This window comes from Macaca mulatta, chromosome 15 (assembly GCF_049350105.2).
Source record: "Macaca mulatta isolate MMU2019108-1 chromosome 15, T2T-MMU8v2.0, whole genome shotgun sequence".
Taxonomy (NCBI): domain Eukaryota; kingdom Metazoa; phylum Chordata; class Mammalia; order Primates; family Cercopithecidae; genus Macaca; species Macaca mulatta.
In genome coordinates, this window is record NC_133420.1 from 36,045,183 (window position 1) to 36,073,033 (window position 27,851).

The window sequence follows — 27,851 nt, forward strand, 5'->3', positions numbered from 1 at the left end:
GCGCACGCTCCCTCGCTCGCGGGTGGTGGGCGGAGCAGTGCGCCTGCGTGTTACCGGATGCGCATGCGCAGGCGCCGTGTGGCACTCAGCGGTCGAAAGGGGAGTTCAAGGAGACGGGGGAGACGCGGCTGAGGGCTCCTCGTCGGGGTCGGGGCTGCAGCCGTCATGCCGGGGATAGTGGAGCTGCCCACTCTAGAGGAGCTGAAAGTAGACGAGGTGAGGCTGTCCGGAGGACAGGCAAGGGAGACATGGGGCTGCGGCTTCTCGGGCCTGGGCCCAGCCCCGCTTAGGCTCCGCGGATCCTGGGCCCCGGGCCCCCCTCCCCAGTCCTCCAACACCTATACAGGTCGACCCCCGGAGGTCCCCTCCGCAGCTTCGGGAGTCGCCTCCCCTCTCTACCCCACCCTGCTGCATCCCGCAATGACTCTAGAATCCTCCCCCTTTCGCCTTCCACGGCGACCTGCTTCTCCTTCCGTGAATAATAGTGATACATTTTATTAAGCACCAACCAGTCATTTTACTTAGCTTATGTCGCTTAATCCTCAAACTTGCATGCGAAGTGAGTATAGGGGCTCAATGTGAACCCTAGGGGCTCACAGTCGAGGGAGACAGTCACTACCTTAAAGTGGTATCACCGGTGCAGAGTGCATAGAGTGGGGCGAGGAGGCCGCGGGAAAACGAGACGATATTGGAGCGTGCATCTACTCGCAGCCATGGGAAGGTGTTTGGTAACAGGACTCACTTAAAGCATTCGTTTATTCAGGAGATATCATTTGAGTAATTAACATGTACACACAATGCTGGAAGAGGTATACTTCCTGCTTTCATGGACTTTCAATCCAGTAGGGAGACAGACACATAAAGAGGCCATCACAGTACAATGTAGTTAGTGCTGTGAGAAGTGAAATAGAAACATACCCTGCTAATTATAGCTAACATGATCAAGTCCTTTCTAGATGCCAAGCAGGATGCTAATTACTTTCCGTGCATTAATTCATTGAATCTTCCCAGCAACACTGTAAGGTAGGATATATACATACACAATGGGTCGTAACATGTTATAAATAAGGAACTAGGCCCCGAGAGTAGAAATGATTTGCCTAAGGTCATGGAGCTTGTAAGTAATAGAGCTGGAAGTGAACCCAGGTCTGATTTTAAAACCAATGCTTTTCCACTGTATTATGGGTGAAAACTCAAAAGAATGAGAAGGCCTAGCAGAATCTGTGTGTTTAGGAAGCCAAGTACGGTTTGATGTGACCCTAGTGGTGGTGGTGGGAAGCAGCAGGTGCTGAGCCTGGAGAGGCAACTTGGGCTGAGATAGGACTTGGAAGCAGCTTCCACAAGGCCAGACCAAACAGTTTGGACTCAATCCCGTAAGGGAGATGGTGGGAAGAGGTGGAAGGTTTTAAAGCACAGGAGTGCCATGGCAGGGCTGAGTAGTAGAACAGGCTATATTAAAGGAGAGGAAGACCAAGACTAGAAATGATGTGCCAGCACTAATATACTATGTTAAGTGTTTTCTTTGTTTGTTGTTGTTGTTTTCGAGACAGAGTCTCGCTCTGTCGCCCAGGCTGGAGTGCAGTGGCGCGATCTTGGCTCGTTGCAACCTCTGCCTCCCGGGTTCAAGCGCTTCTGCGCTCAGCCTCCCGAGTAGCTGCGATTACAGGCGCCCGCCACCACACCCGGCTAATTTTTTGTATTTTCAGTAGAGACGGGGTTTCACCGTTTTAGCCAGGATAGTTTCAATCTTCTGACTTAGTGATCTGCCCGCCTTGGCCTCCCAAAGTGCTGGGATTACAGGCATGAGCCACCGCGCCCGGCCATATGTTAAGTGTTTTACCTGCAATGCTTCATTTAAACTTAGATGCCTGTGAGAGTGGCAACTGTTATTTTCCTGAGGAAGAAATTATTAGCTATGTTCAGGGACTTATATTAAAGTGACATTTACTCTGAGGTGGCAGAGGGGAGCTGCCCTGTGGCCACCAGTCTTTTGTTCCCCCCCACCCCCCATGTAGCTGGGTTAATCTTGAGTTGCTGAATTTCTTGTTGCAGTTTTTATTAGGTTCAACAAACGTCTGAGATTCTATTTCATAGAACTGGTATATCTGAAATACATTTGCCTTTAGGCTTCACACAATTGAATGAACATACAGATAGTTAAATAACTAAAATACAAGACAAAGTGTGATTAAATACTATGAAAGGGGGCAGATATGGTTTAGGAAAAGATTTGAAGTTGGATCCAACTGCCGGTCACCTTGATTACTTGATTTTAGCATTTGCAGACATGGTTATTTGTAAGATGAGGTGATCCCAGCTATAAAATTCTCTGAAGCTATAAAGGGAATAGAGAAAGCACTTTTTGGGCATAATGTAAGATGTGGCTAAATGGCATTTGAAGAATGGCACTTATAGGCAGAGATGGAGAGAAGACCCCTCTGAGTGAGGGTAGGGTCTGAGCAAAAGTAAGGAGATGGGAAAATGCAGGGAGCCAAACAGGAGTTCAGTGTTCTGAGAGAACAGTAAATAGTCCCTTTTTGAAATGTTGTGGGTGAGAAGGATGGGAAGATAGTTTGGGTCCAGAAGCCTTTCCATACCCGTTAGGAAGTTTAGGCTTTATTCTGCTATCAAGGCTGAATGAGAGTTTGGTTGCTAATTTAATAGCAGAGTAAAATAAGAATTGTCGTTTAGGGAGATCACTCTAGCAGCTGTGTGAAGAGTGGATTGAAGAAACAAAAAGAAAAGCAGGGAGACTGGTCTCAGTGGTTCTTAAAATTATTGAGAAAGATGTTAATGATCCCAGTGTAATTGGTGTTTACAGAGACTGCTTTCAGAGAGGAAAGAACAAGTATATCTAGAATTGATCAGACTTAGCAATGGATTTGATATTGGAGGCAGGGAAAGTTGAAGAATCAAAGTCAGATTTGCAACATGGCAATATTTCTGGTGAAGCCAGAAGAAGGAGCAGGTTTGGAGAGCGAGTTAAATACATTTTGGACCTCATTGGCTTAGGAGTTATGACACATCTCCATTGAAAAAAGCAGTCAGAAGCTTTGGACTGGAAAGTCCTTGGACATATTGACAATTTTGAGTGAAAATAAAAATAGCTAATATTTATGGTGTACTTTCAATGTGATAGGCACTGTTCTTATTTTTATATGTATTAGCTAATTGAATCTTCGTAACAGTTTTATTAAATAAGTACTATTCTCTGTTTTACATAAATTTAGGAAAACTCAAGGTATGGTATAAATAAAGTACTATAAAAAGAGGTACAGACATAGTTTAAGGAGGCAAGGACAGGACTAGAAGTTTGATTGGCTCTAGATGGTGACTTTGTCTCAGTTTCCACACCTGCAGACTGTGTAACCCTGCTGCGCGATGAGGCTGTTGTGAGAATAAATGAGGAAGGATGTTGAAATTCTGTGTTCTTTGAGACAAAGAGAGCTGAAGGAATTTGAGAGGGTATTCACAGTAAACAGCTGTGAAAGGATGTTGTTTCTGTTGGAATTCATCAGTCTTAGTGAAGAAGCAGGTGAGGGGATATGGTGACATCTCAGGCTCATCCACCTCAGGGATGGTGATATCATGGGAAGAAGCCTCATTGGAGGTCACAATCTCAGTGTTCCAGTTTTGGGGTTGCCACCGGGGTTGCCACTGACTCACTGTGTTGTCTCTAGCACATCCCTCTTTTTCATTAATTACAAAACAGACTCAATGTCTTCCTTTATTTTCCTGTGACAGGGATGGTGTTTTATATGCTCAACAACATGAGTATACCTTCGTTTTGATACGATTTCCACATTTGTAGGGAAATAAATAATGCAGGCAGGCCTTATAGTTTTGGGCCTTTGAATAGATGAATCAGCCAGTTAAAGCTCTTTTAAGGCATATGACAAGTAAATATAACTAACTTAATTATTAAAATATATTAAGCTTTTAAAAAAGTTTGAGTGTTAGTTTTTATTCTCCTAGTTGTTTATAGGTAATAAAACAAGCAAATGTGTGCCAGTTTTCCTAAATAAATTATTTTCAAAACCTTTAATACGAAAACTTTACAGATTTTAAACATAAATTTATTAGAGTCATCATGGCAGATTTCACTTATGTCATAACTTTATTTTTGATAATTGTAACAGTTGCACTATTAATAGACATAGTCATAACTTTATTCTCCTTTCTATAGTGTATAGATTATTACCCTTGTCATCTTTCCTTGCCTTTTATTAATAACCTAGCTGCGTAAAGTGCGTAAAAAATAAAATTACAGCTGGGCGCGGTGGCCCATGCCTATAATCCCAGCACTTTGGGAGGCTGAGGTGGGAGGATCACTGAGGTTGGGAGTTTGAGACCAGCCTAACCAACATGGAGGAACGCTGTCTCTACCAAAAATACAGAATTAGCTGGGTTTGGTGGTGCATGCCTGTAATCCCAGCTACTCAGGAAGGCTGAGGCAGGAGAATCACTTGAACCGGGAGGTGGAGGTTGCGGTGAGCCGAGATTGCGCCACTGCCCTCCAGCCTGGACAAGACCAAAACTCGGTCTCAAAAAAAATAATAATAATAAAATAAAATTACAGACTGTTCTCACACAAAAAATTTTAATTTTACAAATCAAATTCAGTAGTGTATTAAATCATAATACACTGTGACAGACTAGATTTTATTATAGAAATACATTGGATCCGTTTTACAAAATCTGTTAATGCTCTATGTTACATTTATAAATTAATGAAAACGAAGCCTAAAAATTTTAGTCTTTTCTGGTATAGAAAACATGGGTAAAGCAAAACTAATTAGAATTAGAAAGAAGTTTTCTTAACAAGGAATATCCAAACAACTATATTCCAGATACCAACAGCAAATATTATACCAAACCTGCTTTTAATTTTAGAAAAAGGGAAGGTTGTCTGCTGTCATTGCTCTTCATCTGTATTGGCCTGAAGGGGTTGGTCAAAGCAATAAAATAGGAAATGAGAATAAGAAGAAAAAATAAAGTATGAGAAGGGAAAGAGACAGTTTTTATTTGTAAATGGCAGTTTTTCTGTTAATCTTCTCGAGTTTTGTGTCAGAACTAACAAGAGTTCAGTAAGATGGCTGGAGAGAAAATACAGTGTACAAGCAAGCAGTAAACAAGCAGATTTTCAAAAGCAAGCAGTTTGAAAATCTAATAGAAAAACTATCCTATTTAGATAGTATCAAAAGTGCTAAAATACTGAGGAATAAACAAGAAATCTTCAAGATCCCTATAATGAAGGAAACTGTAATTTTAACCAAAGGACAAGAATGACCTGAATATGAATTAATGGAGAGAAGTACTGTGTTGTGGATGAGAAGGTGTAATTCATGTATTCATATCTGTTTTCTAATTATTGTATCCCCATTTTCTAGCAAAGAGTGGGTGCTCAACAACTACTTATGCTAGACACTATTTTGGGTGCTTGGTGTGTACCGTAGTCAACATTATATTTAATTACCATATATTAATTTAGGGAGAATTGATATCTTTACAGTAGTGAATCTCTGTTGATAACAAAATCCCTTCCCTTCTGGAGCTTATATTCTAGTCACACACAGACCACTCAGTGGCTCTTAAAATTATTGAGAAAGGGCCGGGCGCGGTGGCTCACGCCTGTAATCCCAGCACTTTGGGAGGCCGAGGCGGGCGGATCACAAGGTCAGGAGATCGAGACCATCCTGGCTAACACTGTGAAACCCCGTCTCTACTAAAAATGCAAAAAAATTAGCCGGGCGAGGCGGCGGGCGCCTGTAGTCCCAGCTACTCGGGAGGCTGAGGCAGGAGAATGGCGTGAACCCGGGAGGCGGAGCTTGCAGTGAGCCGAGATCGCGCCACTGCACTCCAGCCTGGGCGACTAAGCGAGACTCTGTCTCAAAAAAAAAAAAAAAAAAAAAAAAAATTATTGAGAAAGATGTTGATGACCCCAGCGTGATTGGTGCTTACACAGAGATTGTGCTTACAGAGAGGAAAGAACAAGTATATCTAGAATTGATCAGACTTGGCACATGAGTGCTAAGACCAGACCACACAAGTGACCACTGATGCTAGCTTATATAAGATGATTAGAGAGAGACTCTCTGAGGATGTGAAGTTTGAGCAGGTACCCAGTTTTATAAAAGTGCCCATTGTTCCCTAATTTAATATATAACTAAATTTAATACAATTTGAATGCAAATTATTGGGGGAAGGTGTTCTTCTGAAAGAATAGCCAGAAAAGTTTTGAAAAGGAGGAATGAAGAGGATGGTTCTCCCAGATAACAAAATGTTCTCTTCAGTGACAGTAATTAAAACATTGTGGTATTGGTATAAGAAAAGGTAGTACAGAAAAGGGACCAGCAGGTCTCTTGCTTGAGCAGTTGTTAGTAGGCCCTGGGCAGTTTACTGTTCTTTCTGTGCTGGCTGTATCTACACTGTGTATCTTCTCAAGAAAATATCACTAAAATGCTATTGAGGGAAACGGGTGTGCATAGTTAAAGGGATGGCAACCTTGGATATGCTCTGATTTTTAAAAAATTTGCAGATTTTAGTACTTCATTATTAGTTACTACTAGATGGACTAGATGGACTATTACTAGATGGACTAGATGCTGTTTGTGATCCCTTCCAGCCTTGTCTTCTGTGACTCTGTAGTCCTCTGGGAGTTTTATTTATCCATTAATTTGATTTAATTTAATTCTTTTTTTTTTTTTTTTTTGAGACAGAGTCTTACTGTGTCACCCAGGCTGGAGTGTGGTGGCATGATCTTGGCTCACTGCAACCTCTGCCTCCTGGGTTCAAGCAGTTCTCATGCCTCAACCTCCCTAGTAGCTGGGATTATAGGTGTATACCACCATGCCCAGATACATCTCTAGTATCTTCACTAGCGATGAGCTTTCACCGTGTTGGCCAGGCTGGTCTTGAGCTCCTGACCTCAAGTGATCTGCCTGCTTTGGCCTCCCAAAGTGCTGGGATTACCTGTATGAGCCACTGTGCCCAGCCTTATATATCTATTGATTTTATTCCAGCAGCAGAAACTCAGTGAAGCTCTCCAGAGTTGGTTCCTCTCCCTACATCCCAGAAGCCTCCATCCTTCTCCACACCCCCTTTCTGTCTACCATACATATCTAAAGATTCTATTAGGGGTGCCATTTCTTCCGCTCTAAAATGGGGATAGTAATGGGAATAGTAATCTTTTCATGAGATTATTGTAAAAGTGAAGAAAATAATATATGTGAAAGAGCTTCGTGTTCTCTAAATCACCACAGATTATAAAGAATCGCCGGGTGAGATGGCTCATGCCTGTAATCCCAGCTACTTGGGAGGCTGAGGCAGCAGAATCACTTGAGCCTGGGAGGCCGAAGTTGCAGTGAGCCGACATCGCGCCACTACATTCCAGCCTGGGTGATGGGAGTGACCAAAAAAAAAAATGACAAAGTCAGAACAGTGCTACTTTTGGTAGCACTTGGTAAAGTCAGAACAGTGCTACTCTTGGTAAAGTCAGAACAGTGCTACTTTTGTGTTCTCTATTCTGACCCGCATGAGGTTAACTTGAGAAAGTGGTATTCTGGTTCACAGTCTATGGTCTTTGTCCCATCTTTCCTTTCCTAGGTGAAAGTTAGTTCTGCTGTGCTTAAAGCTGCGGCCCATCACTATGGAGCTCAGTGTGATAAGCCCAACAAGGAGTTTATGCTCTGCCGCTGGGAAGAGAAAGATCCGAGGCGGTGTTTGGAGGAAGGCAAGCTGGTCAACAAGTGTGCTTTGGACTTCTTTAGGTAAAAATCTTCTGGTATCAGTGCCTACTTGGTTGAAACATAAAGGTTTAAATTAATAAGTGAACAGCCAGCTAATAATGTGGATTTTAGTAGGAAGTACATAGGCTTTGAAATCAGACCAAGGTAAAACATTCAAAGGATGATAATTATTTTTAGTTTTGTTTTTATTATCTGGCAAGTTCTTTAATCTCCATGAATCTCAGTTTCCAAATTGTAAAATAATACCTATCTAGGTTTGCTAAGCAAGTGACTGGTGACCATTTTTGCTACAGCAAGGGGAAAGTCTTTTTGCTGTGAAAAATTTGAAAAGGCATGTAAAACAACTTAGCACAGTCCTTTTTAAGCAGGCATTCACTAGGTTGTTGTCATTACTACAGAACACAGGTATGATGGAAAGAAAATTGTATTCAGAGTTAGGTTTTAGGTAGGTCACTGTGCTTGATACTTAAGTAAAAAAAACCTAAACTGTGTAATTGTAGGAAAATGTTTTAACAAGCATATTAGCACTCTATTTAAAAGGAGAGAAAGTCAACTCAAAGGAAATTGGCTCTTGTAACTCTGAAGTCCAGAAATAGGCCTGGCATCAGGCAGGACTGGATTCAAGGGCTTAAATAATTTCACAATTACTTGATGTCTTTTTGCCTCTCCTGTTTTCACAGTCTTTTAGTTCTGGTTTTCTCTGTTTACCTCATTTCAGAAAGGCTGTTACCTTGCTGTACCACAAATGGCCACCAGCCACTCAAGCTGCTATTCTGTTGATACTTGCTTAGCAAACCTAGACAAAGTGTGCCCTTTATCCAGAAGTGAGCAGAAGCTCCTGGACTGAGTCTAATTGTCCTGGCTGGCTGACTTCATATACATATCATTGCATCACTTGTGCTTCAGGAGATAAAAGGCTCTGATTGGTTAGGCCTGAGATGGGGAGTGGACTTAGCTTCATCCAAACCACATTGCTAAGAGACAGGGAGAGGTTGTTCCCAAAGGAGAATTAGAAGGATGTTACAGAAGAATGGGGGAATGACTGCTGACTAGGCAAAAACCACCAATGTCCACAACAGTGACATTAGAGAAAAGAAAAATAGATACCTTAGCACAGTAGCTGCTTTCCTTCTTTCTTGCTTCTGCTGTCTTTGTCTCTATGCAAAGATATTTTTGTGGTTATAATCATAGTATGTATACATTGAGAAATTCATTTTTATTTTTCACTTGACATTATTGGAAACATTCTTTGAAGTTGCTGTATAGTCTTCATGATCTTTTTGTTTTGAGACGGAGTCTCACTGTGTTGCCCAGGCTGGAGTGCAATGGTGTGATCTTGGCTCACTGCAACCTCTGCCTCCTGGCTTCAAGCGATTCACATGTCTACAGGCCCGCACCACTAAGCCTGGCTAATTTTTTTGTATTTTTGGTAGAGATGGGGTTTCACCATGTTGGCCAGGCTGGTCTCGAACTCCTGACCTCAAGTGATCTGCTCTCCTTGGCCTCCCAGAGTTCTGGGATTACAGGTGTGAGCCACTGCACCTGGCCATGATCATCATTTTTAATGGTTATATATTATTCCATCAGTGGATAAACCAACCATAACATACCTGACCAATTCCTGTTATTGAACATCATTGTTGATTTCAGTTTTTGATTATTTTGGATAAATCTGCAGTGATTACCTTTGCGTGTAGATCGTTTTCATTAGTCAATAATTCATTGGCATAAATTTCCTAACAGTGAGATTATTCTATAAAAGGCTTTGAACATTATTATGGCTCTTGAACTTTATTGCTTTTTTTTTTTTTTTTTTTTGAGACAGAATGTCGCTCTGTTGCCCAGGCTGGAGTGCAGTGGCGAGGTCTTGGCTCACTGCAAGCTCCGCCTCCCGGGTTCACACCATTCTCCTGCCTCAGCCTCCTTAGTAGCTGGGACTACAGGCGCCTACCGCCACGCCCGGCTAATTTTTTGTATTTTTAGTAGAGACGGGGTTTCACCGTGGTCTCGATCTCCTGCCCTCGTGATCCTCCTGCCTCGGCCTCCCAAAGTGCTGAGATTACAGGCATGAACCACCGTGCCCGGCAATTGCTTTTGGTTTTTAAATGTTGGATCAGTTTATGCTGTCCTCAGCGCTGGCTTCTGGTATGCATAATATTTAAATATTTGGGGGGTGCAAATATTTTTGGATGTTTCAATTTGCATTGATTTGATTGCCAGCGAGGTTGAGTGTGTGTGTGTATGTGTGAGTGTGTGTTTATTTAAACAATTTTTCTTTTTTTTTGAGACAGAGTCTCACTCTGTCACCCAGACTGTAGTGCTGTGGCATAATCTTGGTTTGCTGCAACCTCTGCGTCCTGGGTTCAAGTGATTCTTGTGCCTCAGCCACCTGAGTAGCTGGGATTACAGGTGTGTGCCACCACGCCTGGCTTATTTTTGTATTTTTAGTAGAGATGGGGTTTCGCCATGTTGTCCAGGCTGGTCTTGAACTCCTGGCCTCAAGTGATCCGCCTACCTTGGCCTCCCAAGGTGCTGGGATTACATGCGTGAGCCACCACATCCAGCCTAAACAATTTTTATTTTCTAAGAGAACTTTTGCAAAGCTTTTTTTCCATGGCCCAGTGGTAGTACATTTTAAGCGGGGAATGTTTGGATTTCACAAATTCCCAAGGTGCCTAACTGCCTCCATAGAGGAATTTCTCACTGCTGAAGTTGCTGGTTGTAGGCATTAATAGATAATTGTTAGGTATGGGGAATGGGGTCCAGAACAGGGATCTGTGCTACTAGAGTAGTGGTTTGCAGCCCGTCTGCTGCTGCAGCGTTTTGGAGGAATATAAAACTCCCATTGGAAATGGTTGCTTTCTATCAAAGTGATTCTTGTGTAGAAGTTACGTGGGTGCAGGTTGTGCTTAGAATACCTGGAAGGGAAACCTAAGAAACCAGTGACATTGGTGGACCTCCAGGAGGGCAGCTGAGTGGCTTATTGGGCAGGAGTGAAAAGCAGATTTGTCACTGTGTACTTCTGTGGGCCATCTCTGAAATCCTTCCTTCCTGATCCATGTTAAACAGGATTCATGTGAGAGTGTAGCTAGATTTCTGGAGTATGACAGGTAAGCACTTAAATAATAAAATTATTATTTCATTGGGAGAAAGAGGTGTTCTGAATTTCACTGCCTCAAGTATGGCTTTTACATAAAATGATGGTATTTTATTCTTGCTTGAACATGCATACTAGCAGGGTTGAATGATAAGGGGGATTTTGCAAAAAACTGAAGCTTATTCTTTTTATACACAGAAGTTAAATTTTCTCTAGCCATTTTTGATAGCCACAGAATGAATTATATGCTACCCTGCTTCTTAACAGAGAATACCAAATATAACTTTGTTCTTGATAGCAAGGATTAATATCTATTTTTATTCAATGTGTAAATAGAATGAGGACCTTGAGCTTTTGAGGAGTGGAGTGCAGTTTGTCTTTATACTGAATGATCCCAGGATCTTCTGCTTGTTAGTTTGTGTATTTGCTTTGTATAATTTTGTCTCTTCCTTTGCCATTGTCTGTCACCTCTGACTTCTGTCAGCATGTCCATTATCTAATTATGCCTCCTTCTCTTCTAAATTTGCTAAGCTGATACCCTTTGAGGAATTGGATCTAAAGAAAAGAATAAATAGGCCCCAAGTAAGGAGTTCTTCTCTGAGTAAAATATGCATGCATTAGGCTACACTCTTTTCTTCTTACTACATAAAGAAATTAGGTTTTCTACCTCAGAAATCTTTTTTGTTTACTAACTTGTTCTCAACTGGAGGATCCTGAAGTTGTCTTGTAAGTGAGGTAAGAATATTTACTCACATGCCTTTCAAAAAGCAAGGCTATGTATTTGAGATCTGTACCTATTTTCTTCTCACTTTTCTGTTTTTCATTGTTTTACCATTTTTCTGTTTTTCATTGTTTAACCCAGCCTTCTTTTCCAGGCAGATAAAACGTCACTGCGCAGAGCCTTTTACAGAATATTGGACTTGCATTGATTATACTGGCCAGCAGTTATTTCGTCACTGTCGCAAACAGCAGGCAAAGTTTGACGAGTGTGTGCTGGACAAATTGGGCTGGGTGCGGCCTGACCTGGGAGAACTGTCAAAGGTAAAAAGGCTTCTCCTGGAGGTCTCACTTTCTGACTCAGGGGTGGGATAAAGGCAAGAGGTGGTCAGCAAAGGGTCTCTGTGAATACAGATATGTTGTAAGAACTTGCCAGATTTACCAAACATATTAATTAGGCAGTGATTATACATAGTCCAGAAAGGAATTTTTAAAAATAAAAATATTTCTGGCCGGGCGCAGTGGCTCACACCTGTAATCCCAGCACTTTGGGAGGCCAAGGTGGGTGGGTCACAAGGTCAGGAGATCGAGACCATCCTGGCTAACATGGTGAAACCCTGTCTCTACTAAAAATACAAAAAATTAGCGGGGAGTGGTGGCAAGCGCCTGTAGTCCCAGGTACTTGGGAGGCTGAGGCAGGAGAATGGCATGAACCCAGGAGGCGGAGCTTGCAGTGAGCCGAGATTGCGCCACTGCACTCCAACCTAGGCAACAGAGGGAGACTCTGTCTTAAAAAAAAAAAAAAAAGAAAAAAATAGAAGTATTTCTTTAGACCTTCTAGCATGTGCAGATTTATTTTTAGTTAATTAGCTAATTAAAGAACAGAAGGGAGTAGAGGAAGCTAAAGTATTAGTGAAACACTGTTAGTTGAAAACATTGTGGAGGTTATTGTGGAATTCACTGGGGAAATAGGATCAGGCTTATGCCACATTTTTCAGGAACATATCTAAGATTTTTTTTTAAACTACATAATTGTAGTTTTAAAAGTGTTTGTCTTTCTCCTGTATTTCCTATCTTAGTTGTGACACCACCATCTGTCGAAACGTCAGAGCTAGAAACCTGAATTCTTCATTCCCTACTGTTCTGATTCCATGCAGTCATCACTTCCTATAGGTTAGCATCTCCTGTAATTTTTTTTTAAATCCCTCATTGTTCCTGCTGCTGTTATCTTATTCTTGGACAGGAATTCTTAACCTGGGGTACATGAAGTTCTGGGAGAGGAGGGTGGATCAATGTGGGCTTTAGATGAAGAATTGAGAATAAAATTACACCTCCACAAGAAGAGTGATCTGTGTGGAAAATAAATCTATGTCACTGTGTTTTTAAAAACTGGATGGGACTCTCCATTGCTGGTGAGATAAAGCATCTTCTCTATAACATGGCATGCAGGCCCTTTATGTTCTGACCCATCCCTGCTTCTTCAGCCTCAGCTCCGTCCGTTCCCTCTGGGGCAGCACAGGTAGCAAGGCATGGAGGAAAAATCTCAGGTCTCACTCTGTCTCCTAGGCTGGAATACAGTGGTGCGATCACAGCTCACTGCAGCCTTGACTTCCTGGGCTCGGGTGATTCTCCCACCTCAGCCTCCCGAGTAGCTGGGACTACAGGCGCAGGCCACCATGCCCAGCTAATTTTTGTATTTTAGTAGAGACAGGATTTTGCTGTGTTACCCAATCTGGTCTTGAGATCCTGGGCTCAAGCGATCCTGCCACCTTAGCCCCCGGTCTAGTTCCCATCTCTTTGTGTATAGCATCTGTGAATATAAGCTTGGTGTCATAAATAATAACTTAGCAAACTTTTTGCCTTTTGTATCTGGCATGATTATTTTCAGATACTTTTTGATTTACTGAACATATTATTTTAAATAGTTGATAATTCTAGGTTGGAAAGTGGTAGAACTTACACATGTAACAAATAAAACTACCTTTTCTCATTTCCGACACTTACGAAAGAAGAAATAACAAGTCATGCTAGTAAGAAAGCATATTTATTCTTGAATCTTTGTATTAACACTTTTTTAAACTCTGTAAGATAAAAAAAAATTATCTTTACTCTTTTCAAAAGTGTATTTCTCGACCAGGTGCCATGGCTCACACCTGCAATTCTAGCACTTTGGGAGGCTGAGGCAGGAGGATTGCTTGAGCTCACGAGTTCAAGACTAGCCTGGACAACATTTTGTTTTTGTTTTTGTTTTTGAAGTGGAGTCTCACGCTGTCACCCAGGCTGGAGTACAGTGCCACAGTCTCTGCTCACTGCAACCTCTGCCTCCCGGGTTCAAGCAGTTCTGCCTCAGCCTCTTGAGTAGCTGAGATTACCGGTGCCTGCCACCATGCTCAGCTAATTTTTGTATTTTTAGCAGAGATGGGGTTTCACTATGTTGCCTGGTCTGGTCTTGAACTCTGATGTCAAGTGATCCGCCTGCCTCAGCCTCCCAGATTGCTGGGATTACAGGCATAAGCCACCGTGCCCAGCCAATTTCATAAATGTCTTTAATTCCTTAAAGGAGCTACAAATACCAAGAAACCATTAGTGGATCAGTAGGAACCATCTCTGCTTATGGCAGGACGTTGGGAAAACTTTCAAAAGCAAACAAACAAAACTAGTAGAATTGAAGACTTAGGTTCCAACCTTAGCTCTGACATTACTGTGTATCTTATCTTAGGCATGCCAACCTCCCTGGTCTTCATCTGTGAACTAGAGATAATAATGCCTCTGAAGAAGAATATGTCTTCTTACTTCTCTGGGCCTATTTATCTTTAAAATGACAGCAGTTTCTGCTGGCTTTCCAGTTAAGATTTTTGTGACCATCAGAGGATACTGTGAGTGTAGAGTATCTCTCTCCCTGTTGCAGTTTAGTACTTCACCACTCTCCTGGCTTATTGGCTCAGCTCCCCAGTTTGGGTCTTGAGTCTCTCCAGTCTAGCTTTCACACTTTCCAGCCTACAGAGATGGGATTTAGTTACTGCCCTGCTTCAGTGGCACCTGTTAACCATCAGGTTAAAACACAAACACCTTTGCGTATCATTTAATACCCTTTATCATCTGGCCTGTCCACCACTGTAGTGTGGTATTAAGAAGCACAAGCTTTGGAGTAGGCATATCTGACTTTGTGTACTATTTCTTCCGCTATTAGCTAGGTGGCCTCAGTGAGCCCCTGCAGAATGACCTCATAAGAGTGAAAATGGAATGGAATCATGTGCCAGCATCATTTCTAGCAATAAGTGGTTGGTGAGATGCTTCATCTCCCTCCATTCTTCATGCAGACTTTGCTTCAGCCATTCTGAAGACATGCCTGTCTATCTTCATATGTACTCTTTACTTGGAATGTCTTTTCCTCCCTTGTCTTTCTGACTGGCTCCTGCTCAGACTTTAAGCTAAGTCTTACCTCTTCAAAAATAGTCCAAACCTCCAGCCTTCAGGATGGGTTAGATGTACACAGTCCTTACTCCTATAGCAGGCAGTTCCTGTCTCCATCATTGCCATTAGTCATTGGGGTAATTTGGAAATCTTAGTTGTTATTCCTGGCTTTCTCCCTCACTAGACTGTAATCCCTTTGAGGACAGTACCTTGTTCCCTTCTGTATCCCTAGTTTCTACCACATGGAATGACATAAAGTAGGCTTTCCTGAGTGTTTGTTCAAGGATTAAATAAGTCTGAATGTGATTTGCTGGGGATTTAAGTCGGGGAGCAGTTGTGGCAGCCAGAGCATTGGGGAGACACCAGGAGGTACGTTCATGGTTACAGATTTCTCCACCCTAGCTTTCAACTTTGCTTTTGCCCTCTTCACCCTTCCCAGGTCACCAAAGTGAAAACAGATCGACCTTTACCGGAGAATCCCTATCACTCAAGACCAAGACCGGAGCCCAACCCTGAGATCGAGGGAGATCTGAAGCCTGCCGTACATGGCAGCCACTTTTTTTTCTGGACCAAGTAAAGATGGGTCCGTGGCCCACACTCGGTCATGTGCCCAGACACCAACTGATGAAAACGCCCATGCAGTTTGCGTCGACTGATAGTGTGTTCTTTCCGGGATCACAAACATTAACAAAAAAGTTAATTTATGTGACTTGGCAGTTATTCTATACCATTTCCTGTCCATTAAAATTTTTAAAGGAAACAGTTGTATTTTATTATGTTTTATGTGACCTTTTGGCCTTTAAAGATGACTTCCCCTTGCTTTTTCTTCTTGTGGTCTTGCCTGTTCCTCTTGCTTTGCTTTAGGCACTCGCTTATGTGGCTGAGAATCCCTGTTAGAACAGGGAGAAGTAGTCATGTGAAGGAAAGGCTTTGTTACTTTAGGCAGCTCCTTGGGGTGTGTCTGTTCACACATTTTGAAGTCTCGGCTCTCTTTCCTTCCATCCAACATCTTAGGCAAATAGATTTCCCTAAAGGTCATACAAGGGGAGCCTCCAGGATAGAAGTGCAGAAACTTCTTTGAGGCGTGACTCAGGGAATGGGAGGGGCCTCTAGCAGGGTCTCATGCAGTCTTGCTCAAAGTTTCTTGAGGAACCAAACTTCCACCACTTCCCCTTGATATCCCATCCTCAAGCATTATAACCCAGATGTTTTTCCTGATAGACAAGGGAGGTGGAGGCTGAACTTCCAGCTCCAAAGCCAGGAAGTCTGGAGGTCTGAGTGTCAATTCCAACCTTGGGTGTGTTCCTTAACCTCTTGTGAGAGGTTGAGTTTGAGGACAAACTAAAGGGCACATGCTTATCTACCTCCTGGGCAGGTTAAAGCCACAAGTGTTTATAAAGCTCTTTGGTTCAAAGCACTATTATGTCTTTTTCCCCCTTTCATTCAATTCCTTTTTCACTACTAGGCTGTTTCCTCTACATCTGACTGGGTCATTTTAAGCCTTCTGGTTATGGCTTTAAATTGCATATGACCCTGCATAAGTCTTCTCAGCTCCCTGGGCCTTGGTTACCTCTTTGCAACACTCTAAAAAGCAAAGCAGTTGGACAGGAGTCTTTGTAAAGACCCTTCCAGCCCTTTCTAGATTTTCTAACTGGAGAGATTGCTGTGAGGCTCTAGAGAGATGAGGTGCAGGGTCTGTTGCCTGAAGTGCTAGGACAGTTCAAAGAAAAAGCATTGTGTGATCTGCCATGCCCGCTTCTGTACCTAGTGCTGACCCCACAGCCGGAAGCATTTTGGATGCTTCCAGCAGAACCCCCAACCTGTTCTGCAAAAGTTACTTGCCAACCAACTTTTGCCTCAGTTTCTCTAATGAAAAATAATAGGTTTTTTTTTTTTTTTTTTGCATTTTTTTCAATAGCTGAGGCAAAACCCACTAACCTTTTGGTGGCCAAGTAATTGGAAGTAAGGTATGAGCATGACTGCAGATTGGTGTTTATATGATACTTCAACCCACATGTTGCTTCCTAGGTTCTTTCTGCAAAGGAAGCTGCGCCTTGCATAAATAATAACAAATACTCATTGTGCACTGTGCTAAGCACTTTACGTGTTTCACCTCCTTCAGTGCCCAGAGTCCTTTGAACGAGGTACTATAGGTCATATTCATTTCACAGATGAGGGAAGTTAAAGTTTAGCGAGAGGTTAAGAAACCCCAGTCTCAGATATAAGAAGTGGTAGATACAGGATACAAGTGAAGATTGTCTGGTTCCAATGGCCACACTCCTGTTCGTCAAAGCCATGAGTGGTTCTCAGCCTTGAGTGCACACGGGAGTCACCTGGGAGGCCTTTAAATCCTGATATTTGGATCCCACCCCCAGAGATTCTGTTGTAATTGGTGTGTAGTGTGGTCTGGGCATGGAATCTCTGAAAGCACTCCCGGCCTATTCTGATGTGAAACCGAGGTGTAGAACCACATACTGATTTTAGACATGAGGAAGCAAGTACAGCAGGCTACCTGCTAGTAAGTGGTAAGTGACTAAGCTGGGATTTAAACCCAGACACATCTGATTCCAAAGCCTGTACTCTCAAAATAAATGGGTGTATATGGAGATCCTAATAAAATGATTTTGATTCAGTAGGTCTGAGGTAGGGCCTGTGCTAACGGCACTGGTCCACAGATCACACGAGTAATGAGGGAATAAACCATACTGTCTTTCTGAGAAGGAGCTATAAGTAATTTACCTGCAGCAGCTTCTAGCACTGTTCACTCCCCAAATGTTCATTCACCTCTTTAGAACCAGAGCAACACATCTTGAACTGTTAATGGTTTCAAATTCAATTCTAGGATGTAACTTTTGCCCAAGTTGGACAGCAGTTCTTGCCTCCCTCCTCCCCACCTTGCTTTGAATTCCTTGAACAAAGAAACTAACTTTTGGCTTTCCTGTACTCTCTCGATGGGATTACACGACATCATAGCCTTCTAGGACAGAAGGCTCTAAGTAATTAAATATAATAAGTCTCTTACAACAAGTGTCTGTCTCGATTTCAGTAGGTAAAAGGTCACAGAACAATTGGAAAGCAGTTAGTGTGAAGGATTCCTGAACAGGACTTCAAATAATAGAAAATCTTCCTGGTGGTTTGGCTTGAGAATAATGAGATGAATTCCTTATATCCCCAAAGGAAATTTATCTGCCTCCTTTCTTCTGCCAAGCCTGTTCCTGTCTTCCCTATCTATTTGAGTTAATGGTGTCTCCATCCTCCCAGTATCAAGTAACCTGAGATGCATCTTTGACTCTTCCGTTTACTCCAAGTTCCAATCCAACATCAAGTCCTGTTGAGTTTCTTCTGTAATCGCTCACATTTGCTACTTCCTGTTTTATCTCATTGTCACTTTCCTAGGCTGTTTTTGTTCCTTGCCTGGATTATTAAAATGGCTTCCTAAGTGGTCTCCCATTGCCATCTCCCGCTCCAGTCCATCCTCAAGTTTGCTCCACGTGCCTGTGCTACTCAGCAGCCTCAGGGTCTCCCAAATGGCTGTTAACTAAAGTCCAAATCCTTAATCTGGCCCTAGCCTCTGACACTCCATAATCTGGCCCTAACCTAGCCCATTTCCCCATCGTTATCTTACTTCTTATTATGTAGCCTACACTCTACAACATGCCATTCACCAAGAATCTTTGGATCTTCACGAATGCCATTCCCTTGCCGGGAAACAGTCCTTCCCCACATCTGCCTCTTGAAAGTCTCCCCATCTCTCAAGGCAAACATGAATGGTGTCTTTCCCAGGAAGTATCGCCTTCCTACAGCCAGAAATTCTTTCCTGCCCCTTTGTTCCCGTGACACCATGTAGTATGACGGTTGGGCATGAGGGCTGTGGAGTTGGGCTGTCTGGATTTGAATCCAGGCTCTGGTCATTTAATGGCTGTGTGACCCTAGAGAAGATACTTAACTTTTCTGTACCTTATAGTCCTCATCTGTAAAATAGAAAGGGGAGGAGATGACAATAATAGTACCTGCCTTCTGGGATGGCTATGAGTATATAGTGAGTTACACACACACAAAATGCATAGTAGAGGGCTGATAAATGGTAGCGTTGTTATAAGACTGTATTTGAGTAACACCTGTCATGACACTGGCTGTGTCTTACCTCTCCTGTTCTCAGTGCTGCAAGAGTTGGACTTCTATCTTATTTCTATTTCTATATCCTAGTGCCCAGTATATGACAAACACCCAAGAAATGATCAACTGTACACGAAGTTTACCTTTCCAAAGGACTTCCAAACACTTTCTATGATATAAAACCACAAACAACAAATTACTTGTATATAGAAATGCAAGTAACTCTTTGAGGTTAAATTGCCATCTTTGTAGATCTCAAATCCTAGCTGAAATGCTTTGGGTATAATAAAGGATTTTTTTTTTTATGCCCTGAGATGGATCATGGTGGATCATGGCATATTTGGGCTTTAAAAAGCTGCTTCTCCTATTTAGGAAGTTTCAGTTTGAGGTTGTGATGCCTTTATATATCTTGATTATTTGTGATGTGTGTCACAAGTAATTTAAGTAACATATTGAAATTTGCAAATTTATTGACTTCTAAAAAATAAGAGAGATTCCAGAGACTAGGGAGTAGCTAAGATGTCCTAGGCTTCATGTATGAAAACTGGTAGATCTGGGAAACAAAATGGAAGATTGTCTGTGTGCTTGTCCTTCAAAAGTATTAGAGTCTCAGCACTGGATACACATTGGAATCACCCAAGGGGATCTTGAAATACTGATGTCTGGATCTCATCACCAGAGATTTGGATTTAATTGGTCTAGGGCTGGGCGTGGTGGCTCACACCTGTAATTGTAGCATTTTGGGAGGCCAAGGCAGTCGGATCACCTGAGGTTAGGAGTTCGAGACCAGCCTGGCCAATATGACAACAAAACCCCGTCTCTACTAAAAATACAAAAATTAGCTGGGCATAGTGGTACGCACCTATAATCCCAGCTACGGGGGAGGCTGAGGCATGACAATCGTTTGAACTTGGGAGGTGGAGGTTGCAGTAAGCTGAGATCGTGCCACTGCACTCCAGCCTGGGTGACAGAGTGAGAATCTGTCTCCAAAGGAAAAAAAAAATTGGTGTGCGGTGTGGCTTGGACATATAATAGGCATTATAATAAGTACTATCACTCTTGCTCATTCATACTCATAAATACTTTGTTCAGTTGGAGAAAAGGGGGTGTAGTTGCAGCTAGAACTCTGGAAACACATTAACTAGTTAATTCATTCAATCAACATTGATTTTGCAGCCTGCCTTTCTAGACATGGGTAGAGAACAAAACAGGGGCCCTGCCCTCATGGAACTTCCATTCCAGTGGTGGAGGCAATAAACAGGCAATCAGGAACAAGATGATTTCAGGTTGCGATAAATCCTGAGAAGGAACCAAACAGGGTTAATATAATAGTGACTAGCTAGGGGGTGAGGGAACGTTCAGGAAGACAGGCCACAGAAGGACTCTCAGAGGAAGTGGGGTTTGAGTTTCCTCCTGGAGTGTGAAAAGAAGTGAGCCAGTGAAAGAGCGGATGGAAGAGTGTCCCAGTCTGCAGGAACAAACCCTTTGGCAGGAGCAAAACCCCAAGGCAGGGCAGGGCTCACTGTGCTTCAGGAACAGAGAGGAAACTCGTCTGCCTGGAGTGTGGTTTTGTGTGGAAGAGCCTAATGCAGGTCACAGCCTATCTATAATACTTCCACCTTTACTATCATGGGGACGTTTCCTGCCATAGGTGTCTCTGCAGTCTGCTGGGTAAAGTCCAGTCTCCCCAGTGTGACAGTCAGTCTCCTCACAGTGTGACTCAGAGCGCTCCAGCTTCATCTCCCACTACCGTCCCCCAGCACTCCATCTGTGTTGAGCCCCACTCTGCGCCTTGCCTCTTGCTGTGCCCTCTGCTCAGATGATCTTCCCCACCTCTTCTTGGTGATCCCTTTCTTGAAGAATCAGCTCACATTTTGTCTCCTTTGTGAAGTGGCTATCAACATCCCCACCCCCAGCAAGGGAATCACCTCTTCCTCCGCATTCAGGAGCACCGTGCGCATGACCTGCCTTGTATAGCGCTCCTTTGGAGAAAGAACTGCATCTCCTTTGCAGTTGTATCTTCTCCTTTGTGTGACAGCAGCCGACACATAGTCAGTGCTTGGTGACTATTTGTTGAATGAATGCTGCACAGCCGTCGCCTCTGCAAAACAGAGTAGCTTAGTTAATCGTTAAACGTGTATCACTCTATACAGAATAAACATCAGGGCATTTTCTATGCAAAAGGAGACCCAGGATTCTACCTTAATGATTAACGCCATTGGAAAAGACAGGGGACTTGCAAGCTTTTTGCTTTTGTTTTTTCAAAAAGAAAAAAAAAAAAAAAGAAGCCCAGAAATCCCTGTCACGGTCTCAGCAAAAATGCTGTCTGTGAACTGAAGGGAGATGGTTGCATAAAAGGTCAAATTAGGCTGTGGTAATAAGAAATATAAATTGCATGCAAGAAACATAAATTGCATGCCAGTATTCCTTTAATTTGAGGTTTGAATGCAAATTAAGCAGGCATGCCCTTTCTGGAAGCCTTGTTTTAATCAATTCTGCTGCTCTGATGGAAGAGTTGATGCTAGAAAGAAAATGATAATGCTGTTCCTTTCCCTTGCTCTCTAAAACTAAGGTATTATGTCATGTGACAGTGGTTTGACTTGAAGCCTTTATTTATTTGATTCATTGTTGAACACGCAGCACCCTTGGGCTGCTGTGGTTGTTTCCGAGGATTCTAGTGGTGAATTCATACCAAACAACTTTCCGGAAAGTCCTTTAGCATCTTTTTTTCCATATCACTCTGATGGGCAGCCGGGCAATGAGGAAAAGCAGGCTGGGGTGCTACCAGTCTCTGACCTTGTTATGTGGCCTTGGCAAGCACTTTCCCCTTTCAGCCAGTTTCTTTAGCTGTAAAATAAAGAATCGGACCAAGTAGGTATCCAGGCTATTTTCCATGTCAAGAAATATATGAAACGTAGTTTCTCTATTAGCCAGCTTGCTGGGGGAGACAGTGGAGTTTTCATATTTTCTTGAAATAGACCTAATCACCTGGGCAATTCATTCCGGGAATTTCATTAAAATGAGAAGGCCATTTTGGCCTTCTGTTTTAAATAGGTCACCCACACTGACATTTCAAGGACAAAATACAGAAGGGATTCCGAGATTTTGTCAACCACTTCCCTCATTAGAAATCATGTGGCTGGGTACGGTGGCTCACGCCTATAATCCCAGCACTTTGGGAGGTCAGGGCGGGTGGATCACTTGAGTTCAGGAGTTCAAGACCAGCCTGGCCAACATGGTGAAACCCCATCTCTACTAAAAATACAAAATTAGCCAGGTGTGGTGGTACATGCCTGTAATCCCAGTTATCCAGAGGCTGAGACAGGAGAATCACTTGAACCCAGGAGGCAGAGGCTGCAGTGAGCCAAGATCACTCCACTGCTCTCCAGCCTAGGTGAGACAAAGTGAGACTCCGTCTCTAAAAACACACACACACACAAAAAAAAAAAAAAAGGAAAGAAAAAAGAAATTATTTCATGTAACTTTGAGGCTGAGTTTCTTTAGAGGATTATTATGAGGGCTTTGATCTTAAAGTTAGAAGAGAAACCTTTTGGAGATCATCCATTACTTGAACTGTCTTTTGATTGGGCCAGATTCAATCTGAATTTCTCTGCCCTCCGGGATTCAGGCTGGCTGAAACTGTGGCTAGTGCTATCCTGTGGAGGAATGGTTCGGGACGATTAAACTACAGGAGTGAGGAGCAGCGCTTGGGACCTTGGAGGAGACCTGAGCATCAGAAGCCTAAAGGGCAGGAGTGGGATCAAAAACTTGACAGAATCGAAGCAGAAAGTTGGGAGATAAACACTCAAATAGAAATAGCTACAAAGGCAGCTGGGGGCGGTGGCTCACGCCTGGAATCCCAGCACTTTGGGAGGCTGACGTGAGCGGATCATGAGGTCAGGAGTTTGAGACCAGCCTGGGCAACATGGTGAAACCCTGTCTCTACTAAAAATACAAAAATTAGCTAGGCATGGTGGTGGGCACCTGTAATCCCAGCTACTCAGGAGGCTGAGGCACGAGAATCACTTGAACCTGGGAGGCAAAAGTTGCAATAAGCTGAGATCGCACCACTGCACTCCAGCCTGGGTGACAGAGCAAGACTCCATCTCAAAAAAAAAAAAAAAGATCTACAAAGGCTCTGAACTGACAGTTTGCAGAAGAGAGCATCAGAATGGCCAATAAACATGTGAAAGATGTTTAACCTCAACAGCAGTTAGAATAATGCAAAGTAAAACCTTAATAAAATGCCATTAATTAGTTTAGCAAAAATGTAAAAAGTTGATAATTTTGAGTATTGACCCAGAAGTGGGGAAATGCGTACTCTCCTATGCTACGGGGAGGAGTATAAATTGTTGTATTGATACATTATGTTTGGAAGGTAATTTGGTACATCTATCAAAATCTAATGAGTGTACCATTCCTCACCTGTAAACATTTATACCACAGAAGCACTGATTCAAGTACGTTAAGCTGTGTACAAGGATGTTCATTCAGTATTGCTTGTAAAAAGTGAAGAGAGAGAGAGACAAAAAAAAAGCTTCTGTTCATTAGTAGTGAACAGTAAATGAGTTGCAATAGAGCCACACAACGTGATCCTGAACAGCTGTGAAAAGGACCGAAGTGACTCTTTTGACATGGGAAGTTTCTATGAGGTACAGCTCTCTTGTATGTCAAATTACATGGTGATTATTTGTTTACTGTTCTACTTTACCTCCCTTTCTTGACTTGAGCTTCTCAAGGTGGGGACTATGTATATTTTATCTCTGGCAGAAGCAGAATTAAAACCCAGGGCTAGGCTGGGCATGGTAGCTCATACCTGTAATCCCAGCACTTTGGAAGGCTAAGGTGGGAGGATCACTTGACCCCAGGAGCTCAAGACCAGTCTGGGCAACATGGTGAAACCCTACCTCTCCAGAAATGAAAAAATTAGCTGGGCATGGTAGCACACGCCTGTGGTCTCAGCTACTCAGGAGGCTGAGGTGAGAGGATCCCTTGAGCCCAGGACTTCAAGGCTGCAGTCAGCTGTGATCATACCACTACACTGCAACCTGGGCAACACAGCGAGATCCTGTTTCTAAATAAATAAATAACCCATGGCTGTTTGGCTGCAAAATCTGGGCTCTTTGCTTCCCTCTTAGTTATCAGTTTGGAGTTGGTGAATTGGGTGATTGGTAATGGAAGCATGAGGACGGACAGGAGAGAATATGGAGAGTGAAGTGTCTTGCCCAGGCCCAGACCATGCAGCTCTAAGCTTATTACTGTCCAAAAAGCCACTCTGGTGACTCATGAGACAGTGGAGTCTTCCGTCAGACTTGAGAAACACACTTTGCTTCTCTGAAGTTTATTTTTCTCCTTTGAGAAATGAGAGTAACAACAGTGCTGCCCTTCTGGGGTGGTTTTGTTGATTCTGTGACAAGATGATTATACATTACCTTGCACCAAGTAGGTGTGCGGCCAATAGGACCCCTCAGGCTGACAAGTGCACCCAGCAGGGGGTTTTGAGGCAAGGTGGACAGGCAGAGGGGCAGACCTTTTCCAGGCAAGAGGGAGGGGCTGGCAGAACACAAAGCCCCAGCCACAGGCTATCTGAATGGAGGCCCCCCAGCACAGTGTTCCCTGTGAGTCAGCCTTGGGCTAAGTGGCAGACAATAGTGTTAATTAAAAGGCCATGTTTCTTGACAAAAACATCCACCCAGCTTCCAAGCCTGGAGACAGCTTGAACCAGTTGTGCAGATCTCCGCGGCATTTGGGGAGGATTCCCGTCCCGCCTGCTCGTGACCTGAGCACGCAGTCGCCCTCTCGTGCCGGGTGAGGGCTCTGACTTGTTGCCAAGTCCAGTGTCAGGAATGGTCTGGTGTCAGAGGACTGGACTAATTCATGGAGCCTCAGAATTGCGAGATCCTCAGAGAACCATAAATTCCCTTTACTTCACAGATGGGGAAACTGAGGCCCAAAGATGGGAAGGGTTCAGATAGTAGTGAAATTAGGATCGAGCCTAGACTTCTGACTCCCTCACTGTGGAACTGTGGACTACCTGTGTGGCTGCAACTCAATGTTAAAAGTTGTGCAGAGTTGGATGCCTGCACAACTTTTAGAGAGGAGGGGCTTAGAGGCAGGGGAGCAGTGTGAGCAAAGATATGAAATGGGCCTGTAGAAGCCCGTGGTGGAAATGATAATTACTGACACTTATTAGGTACTTGCTGTTTGCCAAGCACTGCACCAAGGGTCCTACATCTATTGACCCACTTATTTCTCGTGATGACTTCAAGAAATAGGCATTCCTGTTATTCCCGTTTTATGGATGAAGAAGCTGAGGCTCGGAAAGGTTATGTCATTACCACGGGTCACACAGCTATATATAGTAAGCGGTAGAACTGGGATTTAAACCCAGTTTTGTCTGACTCCAAAACCGTAAGTCTTAACCTACCAAACTTAGATAACACATGTGGAAATGCTTGGCACTTAGTAGGCATTTGGAAAAGGTGAATTGACTCTGAATCATGAAAATTGTCAACTCACATTTGTCAAGCCTACCATGTGCCAAGCGTTTCCACGTGCATTATCTATGTGTGGTGTGTTGGCCACCACCACTACTACTATTGTTATTACCTCCTTTGATCGACATGCCAGCTCTGCTAGGTAAGAATCTCTTCGCCAAGTTTTAGACGGAGAGCTCAGGCCCAGAGAAGTTAGGTTGCCTAACTGCAGAAACACAGCTGGCTGGTGGCAGAGGCATCAGACTCAAAGAGATAAGCATAAAGGATGGCCTGGCCAGATCTCAGGAGGTGGGGAGTGATGGGGCAGGACCAGGGGCAGGGCAGCAGCCCCTTCCTGGCTTCCTGACAGCGCTATTGTTTGAAGCCGGTTCTTGGACATCCAGGAAATGGGCGACATCACTCCCAACAAAGGGGAGGAAGCTGCTTGAATGTTGTAGCTCCACCTCACGCGCTCGCCCTGGGGCTGGAGATGGGAGCCTGGCCAAGGCTACCCGACCCTTCAGCTCAGCCAAGCCACCCAACCCCCACCCTCGGGTCTGGCCTGTTCCCTCTTCTCTGTGCCAGTCCATTCCAAACCTTCAAGTCATGACCAGCAGACCTGCCTGCCATAGAATGCATCCCCTGATGCATTCTCCACTGATAACCCTCTTTCTGAGAGCCTCTGCCTCCTAGAATCCTGTTGGGTGAGATTCACCTTCCACTATACCTCATGGTTGGATAGGAGACCGCACCTTTAATTCTAGGTCTCAAGCCTGGCCTCAGTTTCTTCATCTGTCTGGAGACAGAGCTGGTCAAGTGGGAATGGTCTGGGTCCTCTCAAAGGGCTCTTTGCCTTTGTACTTCTGAGTCTAAGCACCTTTCCTGCCTGGATAAGGAGAAAGCAGTGCCACGGATAGTACCTGGGACCCCAGAAAGAGGAAGGAGAGGAGTTCCAGGTAGCAGAGCTGTCACTGAGAGTGGGACTAGGCAGTTAGGCAAAGCAGAAATTGAGAATGGTCTTCCTACTGGGATCTGGGATCCAGGGGACCTGGATTCAATTCCCAGCTCAGCCACTTATTTATTAGCTGTGTGACCTTGAGCAAGTCACTCCACTTCTCTGAGCCTTCATTTCCTCACCCATGAAATGCAGGAAGTAAGGTCTACTTGGCAGAGTGGTTGTAGGGATTAGGTGGGACCATGGGCATGAAAGCGGCCCGAGGCTAGTGGCAAACGTGGTGCCTCTTCTCTCGCTAGGGGTGACTTTCCCAGCAAAGACTGGAGAGAGATGGAGAAATAGACACTGCAGCATCATGATGAAGAAACTCAAACCCTGGTGGAGCTGGGAGAACAAAGACACTGTCCTGTTTCCAGTCTCTCCAAGAGCATGTGTGAGGCCAGGCCCATCTGTCTGTGGGAGAGGTCTGTGCCATGGTATTGGGCAAACTCACAGGTCACCATAGCCCAGGATTGCAATGTCCCAAAAGCTTGTCTTGATCTAGACTAGGAACCCCAGCCCATGTGAGCAGGATGTGCCCTTAGGGTCATCTGGCTTATCCTCTAATCTAGGGGGCTCAGACATGTCAAGTGACCCCTTGCCCCTTTCCCCTTCCCGCAGGTCACACAGCCAGTTAGGATTGGAACGCAGGCCTCCTGCCTCCAGTCAGGGCTCTTTCTATTGAGGAGGTCCCTGGGATTTAGGAGGCCCCCCCACCTCCCCAGCTCCAGCCTGAGATGAGGGCCAGATTCTTGTCAGGAAGTGGAAGGGAGGCAGGGTCATCTGTGTATGCTGGCAGAGAAAGAACCATCCCAAGCACCATCCTTCCCAGACAGTCTTTTCCCTGGGGCTCCCCAGCAACCCCAGACTTCTCCCACCACCTCCTTCTCTCCACCTCTCTGAACTTAGGCTCTTCTTCTGTCAAATTGACATGAAAAAGCTCACCTCAAGGGCTGTTGCAGACGAACAGATGGGAGAGTGCCCTAAAACTCGGTAAAAGCAATGGATTGTTTTAGACCTTCAGTTTCTATGACAGCATTAACTGAACATCTAATACATGCCACGTTACTGCCCCAGACCCCACAGAGACCCTACAAGAGAGGCATCTCATGGGGGAGGAAACGGAGGCGCAGAGAGAGGAAGGGATCTATCCAAGGCCACACAAGTTCTTATTTGGAACTGGAACTCAGTCCCTGCTTCCAGTCCAGGAGACCCCTCTCCCAAACACCACACCGTTCCAGCCTGGCAGCCCTGCCATCCTGGATGGGAAGAGAGAGGACCAGGGTAGG

General features: G+C 43.9%; 2 protein-coding genes across 5 annotated transcripts in view; one reads left to right on the top strand and one right to left on the bottom strand.

Moving 5' to 3' along the window:
• The window catches only part of MORN5 (MORN repeat containing 5), a 187,889-nt gene that overhangs the window by 40,599 nt on the left and 119,439 nt on the right, over nt 1-27,851 (bottom strand). The gene's annotated exons all lie outside the window — the stretch shown is intronic.
• Nucleotides 64-27,330, top strand: NDUFA8 (NADH:ubiquinone oxidoreductase subunit A8). Of its 4 annotated transcripts, none has more exons than XR_013405602.1 (5): nt 64-216; nt 7,606-7,769; nt 11,721-12,171; nt 13,274-13,726; nt 14,047-15,736. XR_013405602.1 is itself a non-coding variant. In XM_077968089.1 (4 exons), the coding sequence occupies exons 1-4, from the start codon at nt 166-168 to the stop codon at nt 26,826-26,828; spliced, it is 387 nt and encodes a 128-aa protein (XP_077824215.1). In that variant the 5' UTR covers nt 64-165; the 3' UTR covers nt 26,829-27,330. The 4 variants fall into 4 exon arrangements, 2 of the variants coding, with proteins under 2 accessions (XP_077824215.1, XP_001089493.2); XR_001439892.3 differs by lacking the exon at nt 13,274-13,726 and adding an exon at nt 12,642-12,735 and having other exon boundaries at nt 11,721-11,886; nt 15,416-15,736; XM_077968089.1 differs by lacking the exons at nt 13,274-13,726; nt 14,047-15,736 and adding an exon at nt 26,823-27,330 and having other exon boundaries at nt 11,721-11,886.